Source organism: Phyllostomus hastatus, unplaced genomic scaffold (assembly GCF_019186645.2).
Source record: "Phyllostomus hastatus isolate PE091 unplaced genomic scaffold, TTU_PhHast_1.1 phas_contig_80, whole genome shotgun sequence".
NCBI lineage: Eukaryota > Metazoa > Chordata > Mammalia > Chiroptera > Phyllostomidae > Phyllostomus > Phyllostomus hastatus.
In genome coordinates, this window is record NW_025333960.1 from 9,747,391 (window position 1) to 9,768,926 (window position 21,536).

At 39.9% G+C, this 21,536-nt stretch overlaps 1 protein-coding gene across 10 annotated transcripts in view; it reads right to left on the minus strand.

Annotated features, from left to right (window-relative positions):
- The window catches only part of MTCL1 (microtubule crosslinking factor 1), a 139,823-nt gene that overhangs the window by 103,769 nt on the left and 14,518 nt on the right, over positions 1-21,536 (minus strand). For all 10 annotated transcript variants that reach the window (XM_045850136.1, XM_045850132.1, XM_045850131.1 and 7 more), the window contains exon 3: positions 19,795-19,953. In XM_045850136.1, the coding sequence (XP_045706092.1) occupies positions 19,795-19,953 (159 nt within the window). The remainder of the gene's footprint in view (positions 1-19,794; positions 19,954-21,536) is intronic.

Here is a 21,536-nt window from a genome sequence, read left to right on the forward strand (position 1 = left end):
GGGAATGTGGGTAGGAGAGGGTGTGCAGGGTGGAGGGGAGTGAAGGGGGAAATAGGACAACTGTAATAGCATAATCAATAAAATATATTAAAAAAGATTTTATTTATTTTCAGAGAGAGGGGGAAGAAAGGAAAAAGAGAGGGAAACATGTGCAAGATGCATCAGTTTCCTCTTGCACACCCCCAACTGGGGACCTGGCCCAGAGCCCAGGCATATCCCCCCTAACTGGGAATCGAACCCATGACCTTACAGTTCGCAGACCAGCACTCAATCCACTGAGCCACACCAGCCAGGGCAGTACTTTTGAGATTTATACAGAACTTCCATTCAAGATGGAGGCATAGGTAAACATGCCTCGCCTCTATGCACAACTATAGCAAAAAAATAAAACTGCACTGCCTTCTGGCCAAGATGGAAGCATAGGTAGATATACTTTGCCTCCTCAGACAATCAAAAGAAGAACAACAACAAATTCAAAAACAAGAAATAGCCAGAACTGCCAGAAAAATCAAACTATATGGAAGTCCAACAACCAAGGAGTTAAAGAAGAAACATTCATCCAGACTGGTAGGAGGGGCGGAGACAAGCAGCCAGGTCACAGAGGACATGTGGCAAGGCAGCCACTGGTGGATCCAGTGGTCCCACATTTGCGTGCAGATAAACTGGGAGGAACAACTGCAGAGTGAGACAGACAGCACAACCCAGGGATCCAGTACAGGGGAAATAAAGCCTCAAAACCTCTGACAGTAAATACCTGTGGGGGCTGCAGCTAGCAGCGGGAGAAACTCCCAGCCCTGCAGGAGAATTTGATGGAGAGATTCACAGGGTCCTAGAACATACACAAAACCATCCACCTGGGAATGAGCACCAGAAGGGCCCAATTTGCTTGAGGGTAATGGAGGAAATAACTGAAAGCCGCCTCTCAAGAGGGAGCAAGTGGCATCGTTCCCTCTCTGAGCCTTCCCCACATACAGTGCTACAACACAGCAAAGTGGGTTGCCCTGCCCTTGTGAATACATAAGGCTCCACCCCTTACAATGTAACAGGCACGTTGAGACAAAGAAATATGGTCAAAACTAAAGGACAGATCAAAGCTCCAAAAATAGAACTAAGCAGTGAAGAGATAGCCAACCTATCAGGTGCAGAGTTCAAAACACTGGTCATCAGGATGTTCACAGAAATGGTTCAGTACAGTCTCAAATTGGAGGAAAAAGTGAAAGCTGTGCAAAGGGAAAGGAAGAGAAATGCACAGGGAACCAACAGTGCAGGGAAGGAAACTGGGACTCAAATCAACAATCTGGAGCAGAAAGAAGAAATAAACATTCAAGCAGAACAGAATGAAGAAACAAGATTTTTAAAAATGAGGAGCGGCTTAGGAAACTCCGGGACAACTTTAAACACTCCAACATCTGAATCATAAAGGTGCCAGAAGGAGAAGAAGAAGAGCAAGAAATTGAAAACCTATTTGAACAAATAATGAAGGACAACTTCCCCAACCTGGCAAAGGATAGAGACTTCAAGGAAGTCCAGGAAGCTCAGAGAGTCCCAAAGAAGTTGGACCCAAGGAAGCACACACCAAAGTACATCAGAATTAAGTTACCCAAGATTAAAGAGAAGAAAAGAATCTTAAAAGCAGCAAGAGAAAAGGAGACAGTTACCTACAAAGGAATTCCCATAAGACTACCAGCTGATTTCTCAAAAGAGACCTTACAGGCAAGAAGGGGCTGGAAAGAAGTATTCAAAATCATGAAAGGCAAGGACCTACATCCAAGATGACTCTCTCAAGCAAAGCTATCATTTAGAATGGAAAGGCAGATAAGGTGCTTCCCAGATAAGGTCAAGTTAAAGGAGTTCATCATCATCAAGCCCTTATTATATGAAATGTTACAGGGACTTATCTAAGAAAAAGAAGATCAAAACTATGAACAGTAAAATGACAACAAAGTCACAACTATCAACAACTGAACCTAAAAAAAAACAAAAACAAAAACAAACTAAGCAAACAACTAAAACAGGAACAGAATCACAGAAATAGAGATCACATGGAGGGTTATCAATGGGGAGGACGGAGAATGGGAAAAAATGTACAAGGAATAAGAAGCATAAATAATAGGTATAAAATAGATAGGGGGTGTTAAGAACAGTATAGGAAGTGGAGTAGCCAAAGAACTTATATGCATGACCCATGGACATGAACTAAGTGGGAAAGGTGCACTGCTGAGGGAATAGGGGTATGGGGGGGGGGGGGTATGGGGGGAAAATTGTGACAACTATAACAGCATAATGAATAAAAGATTTAAAGACCTTAAAAGAAAATTTAGATAGCTAAGTAATCAAAGTTGTATTGATGGAGATCAATGGAATAAAACAGAGAACCCAGAAATAGACCTGCACAAATATGTCAACCTATTTCTGACAAAGGTGCAAAAGTACCTCTATGAAGGAAAAACAACAGCCTTTTCAACAAATGGTGCTGGAGCAATCAGACATCCATGGGTATTAAAAAAATAAACCTTAACCAAAGCCTCATGCCTCATACAAAAATGAAATCAAAATGAACCATGGATTTAAATGTAAAACATAAAACTATAAAGCTTTTATCCCCCCCAAAATAAAAGAAAATATTCATAATCTAGGGGTAGGCAAAGAGTTCTTAGAATTGATACCATAAAAAGAAATATGTATAAAATTGAACTTCATCAAAATTAAAAACACTTGTATTGAGAAACACTGCTAAAAGGATGAAAGACAAACTACAGTGTGGTAGAAACTATTTGCAACAGCAGAAAAAGACAAATACTGTATGATTCACCAATATGTGGAATCTAAATAAGTAAATAAACAAAACAAACCCACAGATACCCATAGATCCACAGATACATAGGGTCCGGCAGAAGTAAGGCTTGCTTGAATGTGGTTGGTAGGGTACGTGAATGTCTCACATGAGATGGACAGCAATTTGAACATTTCACCTAAAATCTCATATGGTGTGCTTGAGTGTGATATTGTTATGTTACAGAATTACATGTTTATGATTTTGTAATAAAAGATTTTGTAGAAGAACCGGGGCGTTATTTGTGCCAGACCTTGCAGAGGACAAGTTGACAGTTGCCAAAGGGGAAGGGGTAGGAGAATGAGAATTAAAAAAAAAAAACACAAGAAAAGAAAATTTAGAAAATAAATAAAAGCTAGACAAACTCATACAGGAAAAAAAGAAAGAACTCTCAAAACTCAACAGAAGTAAATACACTGACAGGTTGGCTCAGTTAGTTGTAGCATCAGCCCATATACCAAAAGGTTGCGGGTTCATCCCTGGTCAGGGCTCGTACAAAAGACATCCAATCAGTCTCTCTCTCTCTCTCTCTCTCTCTCTCTCTCTCAATATCAATGGAATTTAGAAAAACCTTCAACAACAGTGAAAAACAAACAAGCAATTCAATTAGAAAATGGACAAGAGACATTTCAGCAAATAAGATATACAGATAGCAAATATCCCATGAAAAGATGTTCAATGTCATTAGCCATTAGGGAAATGCAGATTAAAACCACAAGGAGATATCACCATTCAGAATGGCTACAATAAAAAACAGTGACACAAAATACTGGTGAGGATGCAGAGAAACTGGAGCACTCATGCATTACTGGTGGCACAGTTAAATGGCACAGCCACTCTGGAAAATAGTTTAGTACTTTTTCAAGAAAACAAAATATGCAACTACTACATGTATATGACCCAGGAACTGAGCTTCCAGGCATTTTACCCCAGAGAAATAAAGATTAACATTCCTATAAAAACCTGCATACAAACATTCACAGCAACTTTATTGGTAATTGTCCCAAATTGGAAACATCCCAGATATCCTTCAACCAATGAATGATTAAAGCCACTGTGGTACATCCATACCATGGAACACTACAGCAATAAAAAGGCACAATGTATATGCAGAACAACCTGGATGAAATCCCCACAGAATCCGAAAAGGTTACACATTGTGCGGTTCCATTTATTTAACATTCTTGAAATTACAAAGTCACAGAAGTGGAGAACACAGCAGTGGCTGCCAGGAGCAAAGGACATGGGTGGAGGCAGGAGGGAAGTGGGCATGACCATAAAAGGTCGCCATGAAGGATCCTTGTGATGATGTACCTGTTCTATAGCTTGACTGAATTAATGCCAATATCAGAGTTGTAATCAATATCATCAGAGAGTTTTACAAGATGTTATCATTGAGGGAAACTGGGTAAAGGGTACATGAGACCTCTATTATTTCTTACAACTGCATGCAAATCTGCAAGTACCTCAAAATAAAAAGTTTAATTAAAAATACTATACTAAGGCCCTCGCTGGTGTGGCTCAGTTGGTTAGAGTGTTGTTCTGTAAAATGATGGGCTGTGGGTTCAATTCCTGGCCAGGACACATACCTAGGTTGCGGGTTCTGTCCCTGGTCAGTGGTGCATGCAAGAGGCAACCGATCAATGTTTCTCCCTCACATCAATATTTCCCTCCCCTTCCCTCTTCCTCCCTGCACATTGATGTTTGTCTCTCTCTCTCTTCCTCACTTCCCCTCTCTTTAAAATCAATAAGCATGTCCTCAGGTGAGGATAAAAAAATACTATGCTAAGAAGTATATGTGGTGTATTTCCAATTTCATACAAAAAATTAGCTATATCTCTCTGGATGTTAGCATTACAGTAACTTTCTCTACAATTTTCTTTACTTTTCAAACTGCCTACAATGACCATGTAATGGTTTAATCACATGAAAATGTTTGTTCAGAGTTCAGAAAAGAGTTCTGCGGAAGGCTTCAATGAGGAGGTGGTATTTCAGGGAGACTCTTAAAGAATGGGCAGCATTTCAATAAAGTAGAGGTGGGAATCTAGGTACAATCCTGGTATGATATTGTGATTTATAACATATATACATATTTTTTTTATCTTTCAGACTAGCAAAATATATTTCAGATATATTTGGTCTTTGTCAACAGTTCCTGGCTCATAGCTCCCAAAACCCTTAGACTTTCCTGAGTTGATCAGAGTAATGGGAACATCTTTTATTATAATTCATCTTTTGTCCCCAGTTCCTAAAAAAGCTTCAGAGCCCAAAGGGGAAAAGGGTGTCTTGTTATTCATAAGCCCTTTCCACCACAACTGGGTTTGTGTTAATGAAAGTGACATTTGCAAATCACCTAAGGATGCAGGCTGGTTGCCAGGGAACTTAACCACAAACTGAGCTTTGGAACTTTTGGTCCTACATTCTGATTTCCAGGGAGGAGAGAGAAGCTAGAGGACGAATCAATCACCAATGGTCAACGAGTTAATCAGTCATGCCTACGTAATGAAACCTCCACAAAACCCCAAAAAGATGGGGTTCACAGAGCTTCCAGGTGGGAGAACCAGGACACTCCCACATGCCACCTTGCCAGGCCCCAAGCACAGAAGCTCCTTTGTTTGGGACCTTGCACTATGTATCTCTTCATTTGGCTGTGGATTCATATCCTTTAATATCCTTTGTGATAAATCAGTAATCTAGTGAGTGAATGGGTTTCCCTGAGTTCTGTGAGCCATTCTAGCCAATTAATTGAACCCAAGGAGTACATCATGGGAACTTCTGATTTATAGTCAGTTGATCAGAAGTATGGGTAATATCCTGGACTTGCGATTGGCATCCTGAGTTGGAGGGGGTCATTGGAACATCCAATCCATAGCGGTTGGTGAGAAGCACTTGTGGGTATCTGAGAATTGCTCATTAGTGTGGGGAAACCTACACACACTCTCTCTCTCTCTCTCTCACACACACACACACACACACACACACACACACACACACAGAGGGACTGAGTTCAGGAACCCTTTAATCTGGGGAGGGGGGATGACATGGGGTAAAAATGACAAGGATCGGAGTCTGATGGGAGGGTGCAGGGACGTGAGAGCTCCCATTTAGCGGAGTGGCACAGCAGGCTGGGAGGACCCACGCTCACTCTTCAAAGGTAAATCTTGGCCTTCTTCCTATAATTTTCTCTGTAGAGATGAAGGAAGACGCTTAATAAATACTTCTAAAAGTAGATATTAATTTTATAGAGAAGCATTAATGGATCAAAAAAAAAAAGATACAGGTGCCCTTTCTTGCCAACCCATAGCAGCGAGGAACATGGAACTGCTGGCAGCTTCCCCTAAAAGACACTCCGTTCAAGCTGGCTCTGCAAGTGCTTACCTCCAGTTCTGACCTGGTCACTGGCCGCTTCCAAGCCTACAAAGAAAGGAGGATGCAAGTCTAGAGCTAAGGGCTGGAGGAAAGAAGGAGAGAAACAGAGCTGCTGGGGTAGATAGAGTCCAGCTCTGCTGTAAATGGGCTACCTGACTTGAGGCCATACATGACCCAGGCAGCCGTTGGTTTCTTTGTGTAAGTGACGAAAAGGTTGGCTAACTCATCTCGAGCATTCTTCTGCCTCTAACACTCAGTGAGCTGAGGCCTCGGGCCCACATCCAGCCTCACATTAGAAGCCAGCTGTCAAATAAAGCTATTCCTTCTAACGTGCTTTCTTTTTCCTTGCCACTGTTTTCTCTTTTTTTTTTTTCAACATAAAAACCACAAAAAGTAGAAGTAAAATACTCCTTGAACAACAGAACATAACGAAATAGCATAACCTACGAAATGAAAGCATTTCAAAAACTTAACCTGGGCAAGCCCTTACCTCCTTGTGCTTCCACCACAGCTCACCATGAGGAAACGAAAAGCCCGCCCTGCACATCCAAAGAGGCCTAGTGAGGTTCAACCAAGCTGCGCCCCTGGGAGACCACTAGCACTCGCTGTAACTAGCCTATTACAAGACCTCAACATGATTCTCTATTCTCTCTTGATTTTGACAAGAAATGGCTCCAAAGGCAAAGTTCCAAAGGACCAGGACAGACTGCGCTAGGCTCTCGCTCCTCCTTTCCAGCAACAGTGTGAATCAGCCATTTAGTGCTATTTATGGTTTTTTAACTGAACACACAACTCCCTTTCTTCCCAGACACCAAAATTGCTCCATTTACAGCTTACATATGCAAAACTATGTATACCCAATCTTCCTGTAGTTGCTGCCCTGTTCCTCATCCTCCCCAGCCTCTGACCTCTGGATTTCCAGTTCTGGTATTTGTTCCTTGGTTAACACGGCTTCTAGTCCAATCTGCTCCCTGCCCGCCTAGTCTGGGCAGAAGTCACAAAGAACTGTTTCCCTCCATATCCCTGTGCAGACACATGTGTGTATGCGCACACACATACACACACACTCCTCTCATGTTTCAGTGTTTGGGGAAAAAAGACTTAACCAGACACCGCTGCATCTTTCTGCTCCTGCTCTCATCCCACTTTACCACATTTTGAACTCAGCAGGCCATGTAACTGGGATATCAGTCAGGGCACCAGATTTCTCCCCTTTCCTGTTCTCTAGCTGGTCACCTTGCCCCTCCCCATAAACTCATGACTAGCAAATAAAACCAGATGCTACTTATTCCTTCTGAGGTGTCCCAGAGAGCCCACCATGCTAACACAGCTGCCTTTGTCCCACATGACTTTCTGGTCCTACCATCCACTGTTGTCCAGGCCATGGAGGGCAGGGTGGGGGCGGGGCCATGTAGGGGAGGGTCCCTGACTGATTCCCTGACAGTAGGACTCCATCCAAAGATGGGGTACACTAGCTAACCCAACAAATCTTGTTCTTAAAGGGGAATCATAAACTCTGAAAACAAAGATAATATTATTTCATTAAAGTATAGCATAATAGCAATAAAACCATTTATTATGTTTGTACATCTATATTTCCAGACTTTATGACTGCTTGACAGTTTGAATGTAATGACATACAGAGAAAAGTGCTTGCCCACTGGTTGAGATAAAAGTAGAATGACTGTATTAATCTGTTTTGGATGCTGTAACAAAAATGCCATAGACTGAGTGGCTTATAGAACAAACATTTATTTCTTACAGTTCTGTAGGCTAAGAAAACTAAAATCAAGCTGCTGGTACATTCAGTGAGGATCCACTTCCTGATTCACAGACAGCCACCTTCTCTCATTGTGTCCTCACTCGCCTGAAAGCACAAGGGAGCTTTCTGAGGTCTCTTTTATAAGGGCATTAATTCCATTAATGGAGGTTCCACCTGCATTACCTAGTCAACTCCCAAAGGTCCCATCCCCAAACTGCACTGCACTGGGGATTAAGATTTACAATATGAATTGGGGCAGGAGAGCGGGAGGTTCACACAAACATTCAGTCTGTAGCAGACACCTAGAGAGAAAAAAGTGAGTAGCATCCAGAAGCAGAGAAGCCCTGAGAACCCTAAGGAAAGCAAAAAAGAACCCTAAGGAAAATGGGAGCTGGTAAGCAACATGGTGGAAGAAACTGACCAAGAAGGAGGAGCAAAGGTGCTAAGTCATGAACTGAAAGACAGCTGGGGTTACTCATAGCACTCCCAGCAGCTACTGGAGAGCTGCTGAGCCCTCAGGGGTCGCATCCCATTTGGCAGCCTAGGACACTGAGTCAGCATGAGCCCTCCCACAGTAAACAGCTAAAAATGCTAGGGAAAAGATAACAAGCAAAAATTTATACACAGCTAAATTCACACCAAAAAGGAAAAGTCCCCCGTGTCAGAAATGCATAAGACATTGAAAACCAGAGCAATTAGCACAAGAGTATATGTTAAGCATTTTGGGGTAGGAGGGAATGATGGAAGTTACCAGATGCAGAAACAGGCCCTCAGAGCAAGAAGTGTGACAAGAAGCTTTTGGGAATGCACCCCAACTGAAAGTAAACTAAAAATCACCCAGCAAGGGGAAAGAGTTAACTTCTCAGGTCACTGGGTGGTGGAAAACAAAATCTCCTTTGAAGTATAAAAATACCCTAAGCCTATGACACATGCAAGTTTGATTTCCCATTCACACAACCCATTTGGTGCACAACTTCATGAGCCAAAAATTAAGAGTTACATTTGGACCAATGATACTATCAAGGCCTCTTGAAAAGACCAATGCAAAAATCTCACTAGAAGGACATTCAACAAACTTCATGGAATCTCCACTAAGAAGAGCTCATAATAAAATCCACTCTGAGTGACAGTCAGCATCCATGACAAACAGAAGGATCAATAACATCAAGAATTGAAAATAATAAAACAAACTGAAAAGAGACTATGACTTGAAAATGTTTAAAATTTTTTAAAAAGATAAGGAAATAAGAAATATTATTAAAAAGAATAAGGACTTTTTTTAAATTCCAGAAATGAAAGGTAAACTCATGGAAATGAAAACTTAGTGGACAAATAAAACAGTATTTTTTTGTAAAAATGAAAATTAGTAACTTGGACAAGAAATGAGGAAATTATCCAGAAGACAGCACAGAGAGAGAAAAAGGCTTTGTTTAAAAAAAAAAAAAAAAAAGGTGAGGGAGGATGGGATAAGAATAGCCAATATAAGAAGATTCCACATACAATAATAGAAATTGTAAAGGAAATGCAGAAAATAAAGTAAAAACACTATTAAAAGTCATAATTTCCATAGTTTCACTATTGAACACTATTCAAAGAGTTAGGATTTCCCAGATTTCATAAAAGACACTCATATGGACAATAACTGTTGAGCAAAATAAAAATAAATCCAGATATAACTGATTAAAATCACAGAATAGTATATACAAAGAGAAAAGTAAACAGGAAATAGGCAGATTATCCACAAAAATGAGCATTATCTGACAACTGACCTTTTGATAGCAAAACAGAACCAAAAGATAATAGAAACATTAACTTCAACATGTTACAATTCTATGTCCAACTAAATAGCTGTCATGACTAAATATGAAATAAAAGCACTTTCAAACAACACCATTTACTGAAAAAAATCTACTAAACCATAATTAATAGATCAATGAGAAGGACTGAATTCAGAAAGAAGAAAGAACACTCATGAAGCAATGACAACAGATTGTAAGACATGCAAATGAATCTAAATAAGCAGTAATTATTAAATTAATTAACTTGGGGGAATGTTTTTCAAAAGAGAAAACTAAAATGATACTAAATAGCAATAGTATGAAAGATAGGAGTCAACTGGAACTGCAGCTTTCTAAGATACCTATATTATTCAGAAAAAAAAAAAGAAAGCTATACCAGGCAAACACTAACCAAAAGAAATTTGGTATAGATGATAAAAGCAAAGGAAACTTTATAGCAAAACGTATTACATGAAAATAAAGAGGTCATTACCAAAAAATAAAGGGAACAATTCATTACAAAGAACAGTTCTAAATCTGTATGCATTTATATTCAAATTATGTAAAGCAAAATTTGACAGATTACAAGAAAAAATGTAAATCAAAAAGATAATAGATGATTTTAACATAATTTTATTCCACCCAAATAGATATATTTAGTTACAAGAAGAAAATTTAAATGCAAAATGATGAGTGATTTTAACATAACTTCATCCCAAATAGATATATTTAGCAGACAAAACAAAGCTATAAAATATATAGAAAATTTGAATAGCATAATTAACAAATGATCTGATACATTTTTTCCAGATTGCAGCAGTCCACTAATGGACTATAAATCAAACTTATAAACACAGTAAGAAAGAAAAAACTGAATAGATGAGGGGAGGAGGGTGTAAGGGGACTAAATAGTAATGGAAAAAAATATAATAAAGATTATATACTCTAAAATAAATGAATTTAAAGTAGTTATTAATTTTTTAAACGCTGAATAGAATTGAAAATATCACAATGTATATACCATATAGCAAAGATAAGAATTATTTTTGTAAAACCTTTATATGAATATATTGAGTGATGATATAAAATGTACTTCTTGCTGTGGGTTAAAGTTTGAAAATTTTCAATCTAATGAATTTAAAGTCCTCAAAACTGGAGCACTCAAGAAATATTACAAACTGACCATTTATCAGGCACAAAAGACTCAACTAAACCCAGAGAATCAGTCCCATATCCTAACTGGTGATGAAAGGTGTCCCACAAGAACTATAACTGCTAGTTGGTTCCCAGAGGCTCCATTCAACAATGGGGGGGGATGGTAAAGGCAGTCAAAAGGTATGAACTTCCAGATACAAAATAAGTAAGTCATGAGCATGTAACTAACGTACAGCATGGTGACTGAAGTCAATAACACTGTATTGCATATGTGGAAGTTGCTAAAAGAGTAGATCTTAAAAGTTCTCACCAGCAAAACAAACATTTGTAACAATGTATGATGTTGGATATTACCTAGACTTATGGTGGTGGTCATTTTGCAATATATCTGAAAACTAGTATAATGTTAATGTTCATTCTACCTCACAAGAATAAAACAAAACACCAACCCTAGCTCCTTGGAGTGATCTAACACAAATCTCTGTGCCTTGCAAGTGCCAACTAAGTTGGTATTTATTATTTATGTCTAGCATGTAATAAGCACTCAAAAAATTTTGGTAGAAAAAATAAAATATTTTTGATAGAAAGAAATGTTGCTAAGTAGAAGCACTTGGGCAATCTTTGAGAAGTTGACACTGAGCCAAGGTTAACAATTTTTAACCTTTTGAGATATTCTGTCATAGACTTGAGTACTAGAATATATAACACCCCACCAACGCCCTCAAAAGGCAAAATTTTCTGAGCTTACACAAGTGGAGGGGTGTTTGGGTGCATGGACCATGGCATGAACAAGATAGGCACAGGAAGCAAGCAAGCAACCGGAAGGGAAAATTTAAATGGGCTAATATCACAGCCCTCTTTAATCACTCATCTGTCACTGGAGAAGTAACTTTTCCTAGACACTCCTCTATTAGTTCAAAGAGGATTACAGGTCATAGTCTCTTCTCATCTTTCTTAACAGCCTTTTATTTCACTCCAGGGTTTAGAGCCATGGTGTGGGAAACCCAGCTGGGAGACAGAGCTGGGCAGGCAGGAAAAGGTCCTCTGGTCATGCTAAAGAGTTAACCAGGGGTGTCCCACCCACAGCCCAAAAGCCACATGGAGCCCAGGACAGCTATGAATGTGGCCCAACACAAAATCATAAGTTTACTTAAAATATTACTCAGTTTTTTTACTTAGATATGTACATTTTCTATATTCGCAGTCACAAACTTGGGAACTGCTTAACAATTTTCAAAGATTATTGAAAGGGCCACTGCATAATTAGGTTATTATGTGAGGACTTTTTTGCTTATCTGTGATGGCGGGTATCACGAAAACTATGCATGGACCTTTTATCTGCTCATCAGTTTTCATTAGTGTTTGCATATTTAATGTGTGGCCCAAGACAACTCTTCTTCTTCCAGTGTGGGCCAGAGACACCAAAAGGTTGGATACCCCTGAAATTGGGAACCAGAGTGAGTCTGTCTAGTTTAAGCAGAGAGTAACATAGATTTGGGGGGACGTATAAGATAAAACAGAAAAGGAGAGACTAGAAGTAGTAAATGGCTTTAAGGTGGTGACTGCACAGTGTCAGCCCTCAAATACTCATTTGAGAGGACACTGATAAAATACAGGGACAGAATAAAGAAAGTAAAAGGCTTTAATTCATGTTAGAAGTAACCATTATAAAGTGTAAAATTCAATGGCATTTAGTACGTGCACAGTGTTGTGCAACCATCACCTCGATCTAGTCCCAAACATTTTCAATATTCAAAAGGAAACCCATACTCATTAAGCAGTCAGTCCCCCCTCTCTCTCCTCAGGCCCTGAAAACAACTAAACTTTTTTCTGCCTCCATGGATTTATGTAGTCTGGATTATTTCCTATAAATGAAAGCATACAATATGTCTGACTTCTTTTACTTAGCCTATTTTTGAGGTTCATCCATTTTATAGCATGTGTCAGTGAGAAAGGAAATTTCTAAGACTGCAAAATCAAGGAACAGTTGATCCTTAAGCACCGGCAGGTAACTGAGGGTGAGGAGCAAGAGATATTAAGATCGATCACAATCACAAGCTTGGGTGACTAAAAGGACAGTGACACCATGAACCCAACTGGGAAAGGGAAGAAGGCATGGGTGGAGGTGAGGGTGGTAAGTCTGCTTCCGACACAATGAGTTTGAAGTCCTGGGAGAAATCATCTTGGACAAGTCCACCGGCCAGCTGAAAACACTCTGCAGGTTAAGAGAGAGAAGCCCCCGCAGAGGCGACAGAGCTGAAAAGGCACAAAGATGTGCTGTTTGACTGTCTGAGGCCAAGAGGGGCATACATACATCTGCAGCTACTTCTGTCATGTAGAGGCATGTACGAACTGTGCTTGCCTTTCGCCGAAGTGATGCCTCCATTTACAAAACTCAAGAGGTGAACAATAACGAGCAAAGCTCAGGAAAAAGAAATATTATCCTCACCCTTGAGCAAAATTCATGGCGTATTTTGTTCTGGCTTTCATAAAAACAACCCATTCACTGAGACCACTGCTGGCATTTTCCAATAAATACCTCCTGCACCACTTTTGAACCTTATCATTAGGCTCCATCATTCTCTGCTTCCAGCACAGCCTGCCAGCGTCTGACCCTCCTCACACTCCTGTCAGTTTTATGATTCATTCAGAACAGTGATTTTCAACCTTTTTCATCTATTAAACACATGAGCTAATTACTAAAACTCTGCAGCACACCAACAAACACATTTTTGCCAATCTTACAAAAAAATAGGTATAATTTTGATTAATTTACAAAAAAATAGTGATTACCTATTCTTTTTGTTCCAAAATGACTTTTTAAAAACCTATCCTTGCATATAAGGATTTCTGGCACCAAGAATTATCCAGTCAGATGCAAACATAAGTGGTGTGACCAATGAGATGTAAGTCTCCTATATGACCTATATATTTATGGTTCCAGACAGGGCATTCACACCAACAGTGGTTGTTGTGTTGGCTCTTGTCATTGTTTTGGTTTTTTTTTTTTTGACAACCTAAGGGAAAAGAGGTCAGTGCCCCTAACTAAATAGTCAGGTACTGCATGTTTTCAAAATTCTTCTGGCACACCAGTTGAAAATCACTGGTTTAGAAGTTTGGTGTAAATATGCAGCCCCAGCCCTGACTAGTGTGGCTCAGTAGGGTGGGTGTCATCCCACAGACTGAAAGGTCATGGGTTCTCAATTAAAAAATGGGTAAAGGACTTGAACAGACACTTCTCCAAGGAGGACATACAGAAAATCCAAAGACACATGAAACGATGTTCAATATGGCTAGTTATCAGAGAGATGCAAATTAAAACCACAATGAGATGCCACTTCACACCAGACAGAATGGCCATCATAAACAAAGCAACAAACAACAAGTGTTGGAGAGGTTGTGGAGAAAAGGGGTCCCTAGTGCACTGTTGGTGGGACTGCAGACTGGTACAACCACTATGGAAAGCAGTATGGAACTTCCTCAGAAAACTAAAAATGGATCTGCCTTTTGACTCTGCAATTCCACTGCTGGGACTCTATCCTAAGAATACTGAAACACCAATCCAAAAGAACCTATGCATCCCAATGTTCATAGCAGCACAATTTACAATAGCTAGATGCTGGAAGCAACCTAGATGCCCATCAGTAAATGAATGGATCAAAAAACTGTGGTACATTTACACAATGGAATTCTATGCAGCAGAAAGAAAGAAGGAGTTCCTACCCCTTGCAACAGCATGGATGGAGCTGGAAAACATTATGCTTAGCGAAACAAGCCAGGCAGTGAAAGACAAATACCGTATGATCTCACCTTTAACAGGAACCTCAACAAAACAAAGAAACAAGCAAAATATAATCAAAGACACTAAAATAGAGGACAGGCTGACAGTGACCACAGGGGAGAGAAGAGGGAATTTCAGGGGACATTGGGAAGGGTTCACGGGAACAAACTTAAAGGACACATGGACAAAAACTAGGGGGAGGGTAGTAATGGGAGGGAAGTGGGGAGGGTTGGGGGGGCTGGATTGGGAGTAAAAGGGAGAAACTGTACTTGAACAATGATTAAAATAAAATTAAAAAAAAAAAAGAAAGGTCATGGGTTCAATTCCTGGTCAGGGCACATGCCTGGGTTGCAGGCCAGGTCCTTGGTTGGGGGTGTGCAAGAGGTAACTGATGTCTCTCTCACACATCAATGTTTCTCTCCCTCTCGTTCTCCCTCCCTTCCCTTCTCTTTAAACATAAATAAATAAAAATCTTTTTAAAAAATGCAGCCCCACCAGTCAGACTGTAACTCTGGAGATGAAACACTTCTTTTGTCCCCATTGAGCAATCCCTCCCTGAGTACCTTTCACCCACAAAGGCGGAGAGGGGCTGACCCCTCTACCTTCTCTCTTCATATCCACCCAAAGCTCACACCACAGCTCTGAAGAGCCTTGCCTCACACTCGCCTGGCTTGGAATGGCAAGAGCTATAGTAATCATTTCTTTCCTGGAAGAACTACTGCTCATGACTTGATGCCAAGTCTTGGAAAATCAATTTAAATGTGTGCAAAAGAATTTTTGCTTGCTTAAAATGTATGTATTTATTTACCTATGTGCATATAATCTATATATTTATATACACACATATATACATAACATTTATAAAACAAATTTCTAAGTTGTTTTCCATACCCTCAAGGTCAGGATCAAACCACAAGTTTTGAGGGTAAAAAAACCATTATGGCATACCTTCTAGTAAACTTAGACCAAAGGAAAAAGACAAAAGTAACTACTAGGAAAAAAGTACAGGGATAAGAGATCCACAATCAGAGGAGAAATTCCTCCAGTCTGGGAGTAAGTACATGTGTAAGCTAAAGGGCAAGGGTTACCCAGAATGAAAGAACACTGTCAGCATCTACGTCTCTGTGAAGCTCACCGAGTGCCCCAGACAAGCTGCAGACACCACAGAGCCACCTTCTCACTCTCCTTCACCTCCTCACCCAACGAGTCCCAACAATAACCTATATGCCAGGCGCTGTTCTAGGCACAGAGACACCAGTGAACCAGAAAAAAAACAAGACCCTCCCAGCCAACAGAGCTCAAGTTCTAGAGGAGCATTAGTGAGGGGGATATCAAAGATAAAAAAACAAGACTTTCAGATAAGTGGTGACAATATACCCGTAGTTTACCCAAATCCATGATGTATCAGATGAGAAGGCAGACAGGAATGGCCAGGGACTGGGACAACTTAAGATGTAAGTGTTGACGGGGGCTGGGTGAGGTGAGACATTGGCACAGACCAGACTGGGGGGGGGGGGGGGGCGCGGGAAGAAATCAGGTCGCAGCATTGGCTCCTTAATGTAATTTGTTTTGTTATCCATGTGCCCAACTATAAACACCTTGAGAGCTGGTCCTGGCGCCTAGAACAGGGCCTGAATTAAGTTGAATGGATGGACAGTTTGCTAACCAAGGTTGTTAGCAGGTAACATGCTGGCTTTAAGAATCATCTTTTATTTTTTAACCATCATTTTAAAGCCTTCAACAACAGTTTTTAATTTCATCAATATGTAATATATTTTGCAAGAAAATACTCAGCTTTAATCTTATTATAGAAGTCAACAACAAAATGGGATTTGCATTACTATATACAAGTGAGTATATATATTCATATACATACATATATATTCATATATATTCATGTATATTCATTTTCTAGACCACATTGCTAGGATACAAATTTTTTCAAATGTATATTGAAATCATATTTTTTCATGTATATTAAAATCACACAAGCTGAATAACAGATAGAGGCAGCATACACAGATCTGTTTACACAGCTTTAAAAACCATATTTCCCAGCTTGTTGGAAGAGAAGACTTTCAAGAAAAAAGCTACCACTTAATGTTGTATTCTAGTAATAATACACAACATTTGGACACATTAAAAAAATTAATGGCCATCCAGCAAGATGAAGGCATAGGTAGAAACACTTTGCCTCCTTGAACAATCAAAAGAAGGACAACAACAAATTTAAAAACAAAAAATAACCAAACTGCCAGACAATCAAACTATATGGAAGTCAACAACCAAGAAGTTAAAGAAGAAACATTCATCCATGCCAGTAGGAGGGGCAGAGATGGGCAGCCAGAGGGGAGAGGACTCACAGCAAGACAGCTGCTGGAGGACAGGGTGGGCAAGGCGGAGGCTGGCAAAGTGGGCAGTCCCACATGGGAGGAACAACTGAGGAGCGAGACAGACCACACAACCCAGGGTCCCAGCACAGGGAAATAAAGCCTCAAACCTCTGATTGAAAACACCTGTGGTGGTTGAGGCGGCAGCGAGAGAAACTCTCAGCCTCACAAGAGAGTTCATTGGGGAGACCCACAAGATCCTAGAATGTACACAAACCCACCCACCCAGGAATCAGCACCAGAAGGGCCCAATTTGCTTGTGGGTAGCAGGGGAAGTGGCTGAAAGCCAGCGGAGAGCTGAACAAGTGGCATTGTTCCTTCTCAGACCTGCCCCCACATACAGCACCACAACGCAGAGACATGGGTTGCCCCACCCTGGCAAATACCCAAGGCTCTGCCCACTACAACATAACAGGTGTGCTGAGACAAAAAAATATGGCCCAAATGAAAGAACAGATCAAAGATCCAAAAATAGAACTAAGCAATGAAGAGATAGCCAACCTATCAGATGCCAAGTTCAAAACAATGGTAATCAGGCCCTGGCCAGTGTGACTCAGTAGAGTGCGGGCCTGTAAACCAAAGTGTTGCCAGTTCAATTCCCAGTCAGGGCACATTCCTGGATTGCAGGCCAGGTCCCCAGTGGGGGCACACAAGAGGCAACCACACATTGATGTTTCTCTCCCTCTCTTTCCCTTCTCCTCTCTCTAAAAAGTAAATAAAATCTTTAAAATAAAAAAAAATTAACACTGGTAATCAGGATACTCACAGAAATGGTTGATTATAGTCACAAAATTTAGGAAGAAGTGAAGGCTATGAAAAATAAAATAAAAAATATATACAGGAACCAACAGTGAAAGGAAGGAAACCAGGACTCAAATCAACGATTTGGAGAAGGAAGAAATAAACATTCAACCAGAACAAAATGAAGAAACAAGAATTCAAGAATTCAAAAAAAATGAGGAGAGGCTTAGGAACCTCCAGGAAAACTTTAAATGTTACAACATATGAACCATAGGGGTGCCAGAAGGAGAAGAGGAAGAGCAAGAAATTGAAAACTTATTTGAACAAATAATGAAGGAGAACTTCCCCAACCTGGCAAAGGATAGAGACTTCAAGGAAGTCCAGGAAGCTCAGAGAGTCCCAAAGAAGTTGGACCCAAGGAAGCACACACCAAGGCACATCAGAATTAAGTTACTCAAGATTAAAGAGAAGGAAAGAATCTTAAAAGCAGCAAGAGAAAAGGAGACAGTTACCTACAAAGGAGTTCCCATAAGACTACCAGCTGATTTCTCAAAAGAAACCTTACAGGTAGGAAGGGACTGGAAAGAAGTATTCAAAGTCATGAAAGGCAAGGACCTACATCCAAGATGACTCTCTCAAGCAAAGCTATCATTTAGAATGGAAGGGCTGATAAGGTGCTTCCCAGATAAGGTCAAATTAACAGAGTTCCATCATCACTAAGCTCTTATTATATGAAATGTTAAGGGGACTTATCTAAGGGAAAGAAGAAGATCAAAACTATAAACAACAAAATGACAACAAACTCACAACCATCGACAACTGAACCTAAAAAAAACAAACTAAGCAAACAACTAGAACAGGAACAGAATCACAGAAATGCAGAACACATGGAGGGTTATCAGCAGGGAGGGTGCAGGGTAAGTAGAGGCAGTCTGGCTTCCTCACCCAGGTGTCTGGGTAGCTAAGCAAATCAGTGTTCCCACTGCCTTGAAGAGGCCTAATAACTAGTGTTCTCATAGCCTTGAGAGTGGGTCCAATAAACTGTTCCCATAACATGAAGTGGACTTGCATGCACAGAATTATGTTACGTTACATAATTTTTGGCGTCTTGCCAGCCTTGTTCCCCTCTAGTACTTAAACAGGTAGGGAGTCCCTGCTGGGGCCACGACGATGATGGGAAACACACGCAATGGGACAGGAGCCATGATGGGTGCCACACTCGGGAGCAAGGGCAATGACATGAGACATGCAGATAGACACGCAGCTTGCTGCATGTGTGGCTCGCCCACCCATGAGTAAAGGCATGCCAGGCATCTCAACGGCTCCGTGAATATTATTCCGTCTGTGTGAATACCATGGACCCACCCGGCCTTGAAGGGTTACAACACAGAGGGGGTGCAGGGAGAATGGGGGAAAAGGTCCAGGGAATAAGAAGCATAAATGCTAGGTGCAAAGTAGACAGGGGTAGATAAAGAACAGCATAGGAAATGGAGAAGTAAAAAAACTTATACATACAACCCATGGACATGAACTATGGAGGGCGGAATGCTGGTTGGAGGGAGCTGCAGGGCAGAAGGGAATAAAGGGGAGAAAAAAATGGGACAACTGTAGTAGCATAATCAATAAAATATATTAAAAACAAATTAGTGGCCAGCTCATCCTAATGGAAATTCTTAAAATAGCTTTAGACCAGAGTTCAACAAGCCTTTTCTATGATGGACCAGATAGCAAATATTTTAGGCTTTATAAGCACCATACAGTCTTTGTCATTTAGTCTTCCTTGTTTTTTTTAAGTTTATTCTGGGTGGTGGTGATTGCCTTACAATGCTATAAAAAAAATGTAAAAACCATTCTGACTTCCAGGCCACACATACAGAACGCAGTTTGCCCCAAACCTGTTCTAAACCATAATAATGGAACACTTGAAGTCCCAAGTTCCTCACAATTAAACCCAAAGGAGAAATCCCCAAACATTTCCAGATTACCTCTTTCAATCTCTCCAGCTCATTTTGTAGGGCCTGTTTGGATATTTCCACTTCAATCACCTGCTGTCGAAGGGTTTCATTTTCATCTTCAGCTTTAGCACGCTTTTCTTCCACAGCTTCAAGTTCATGGTGCAATCTGACAGATACATCTTTGGCTACCTACAGGGACAATCATCAGGATATGAAGCTTTCTGTGTGCCAAGGCTACATTCAAACAGCTTTTCAGATAGAATCATTGAATGATAATGGTATTACACCAGAGAGCAAAGACCTTAGAGCAAATATTAACAAACTTATTTTTAAAGGAGGGTACTAGTTTAAAATGTTATGTACACATTATGAGGAAGAATACAAGTTTTATATGGATTAAAATGCCACATTGGCCCCACTTGGCAAGGCTTGGTTGACTGGGCATTCTCCCTCAAGGCAAAAGGTCGCTGGTCCGATTTGCAGTCAGGGCTCATGCCTGGATTTTGGGTTCAGTTCCATTTTGGGGCACATGCAAGAGGCAACCAATTGATGTTTCTCTCTCCCTTTCTCCCGACCTTCCCCTCTCTCTGAATAAATAAATAAATCTTTTGTTAAAAAAAACTTTAAAAATATAAAATGCCACTTTGGATAGCCTTATTTCCTTATAGAATATCATCAAGAATGTTAATTCTGCTCAGGCGCAGATGCTTAAAGTGATAAATCTGAAATAATAGTAACAATAATAAAAACATATTTCACATGGACAACAGTGTAGTGATTGCTGGGGGGTGGGGGGCATAAGAGGACTAAATGGTAATGGAAAAAAATACAATAAAGATTAAGTTAAAAAAAACACACAAGTGTTTCTGTTCCAAAGGTAATACTAAACATATATGCTAAAAAAACAAAATAATTCCATAGTAGATATGTAATGTAGTCTAGTTTTAAATTGTCCTGTGTTAAAATTCTTGAATATTAAAGCAGTTAAATATTTTTACTTTCTAAAATGAAATGAGGTTTTGCAAAAGAAATATAAATCACCGTTATATCACACCGAATGACACTGTGTAAGTGGTTTATAAAGTTGATAGAACTACAAAGATTCTTTCCCTGCTACCACAATGAAAGGCTAAATGAGGTTTCATAGGGGCTCTCATAATAAGGCATCATGCATAATTCATCTCTAGATGAATGAGTTGATAATTGGGGCATGAGAGAAGCCATGATACCCATGGAGAGAGCAAATGGTTGAAAGTCTAGGATTTCTGCACCTCATTCCCACTTTCGTCGATGCTTCTCAAGATACTTCCAATAGTCAGTTATGATCCTATTTCTCCTTCAGTTAAATCAGCACTACACTAGTCTCACTTGGATTATGGTAATTTTAGGTTTTCTACGTCCTAGAAAGTAAAATAACAATAAAAATGTTAAGTGATTATAGTCAACTCTTAAAAGTGGTCTTTGACTATAACTGAATTGATAAGAGATTTTTAAAATACTTCAGATATTTAGGAGTTTCTATATATTTCTATACAATTGCCAAACCAATTGCCAGGTATTAATTATTTTTATTATAGATCTATTATTATTATTTTTCTTTCTTTTTTTTAAGTTTGAAGATTCCAGTTCATATGACAGATTTAAATCTTGGGGTATCTAAGACATGACTACACACAACCTATGAACCTTTGTTCATAAATTGTACAAAAAATGTTCATGCTAAACTCTGTTGAGAGAAAGAAAGAAACACAAACAGAACTCAGGACTCCATG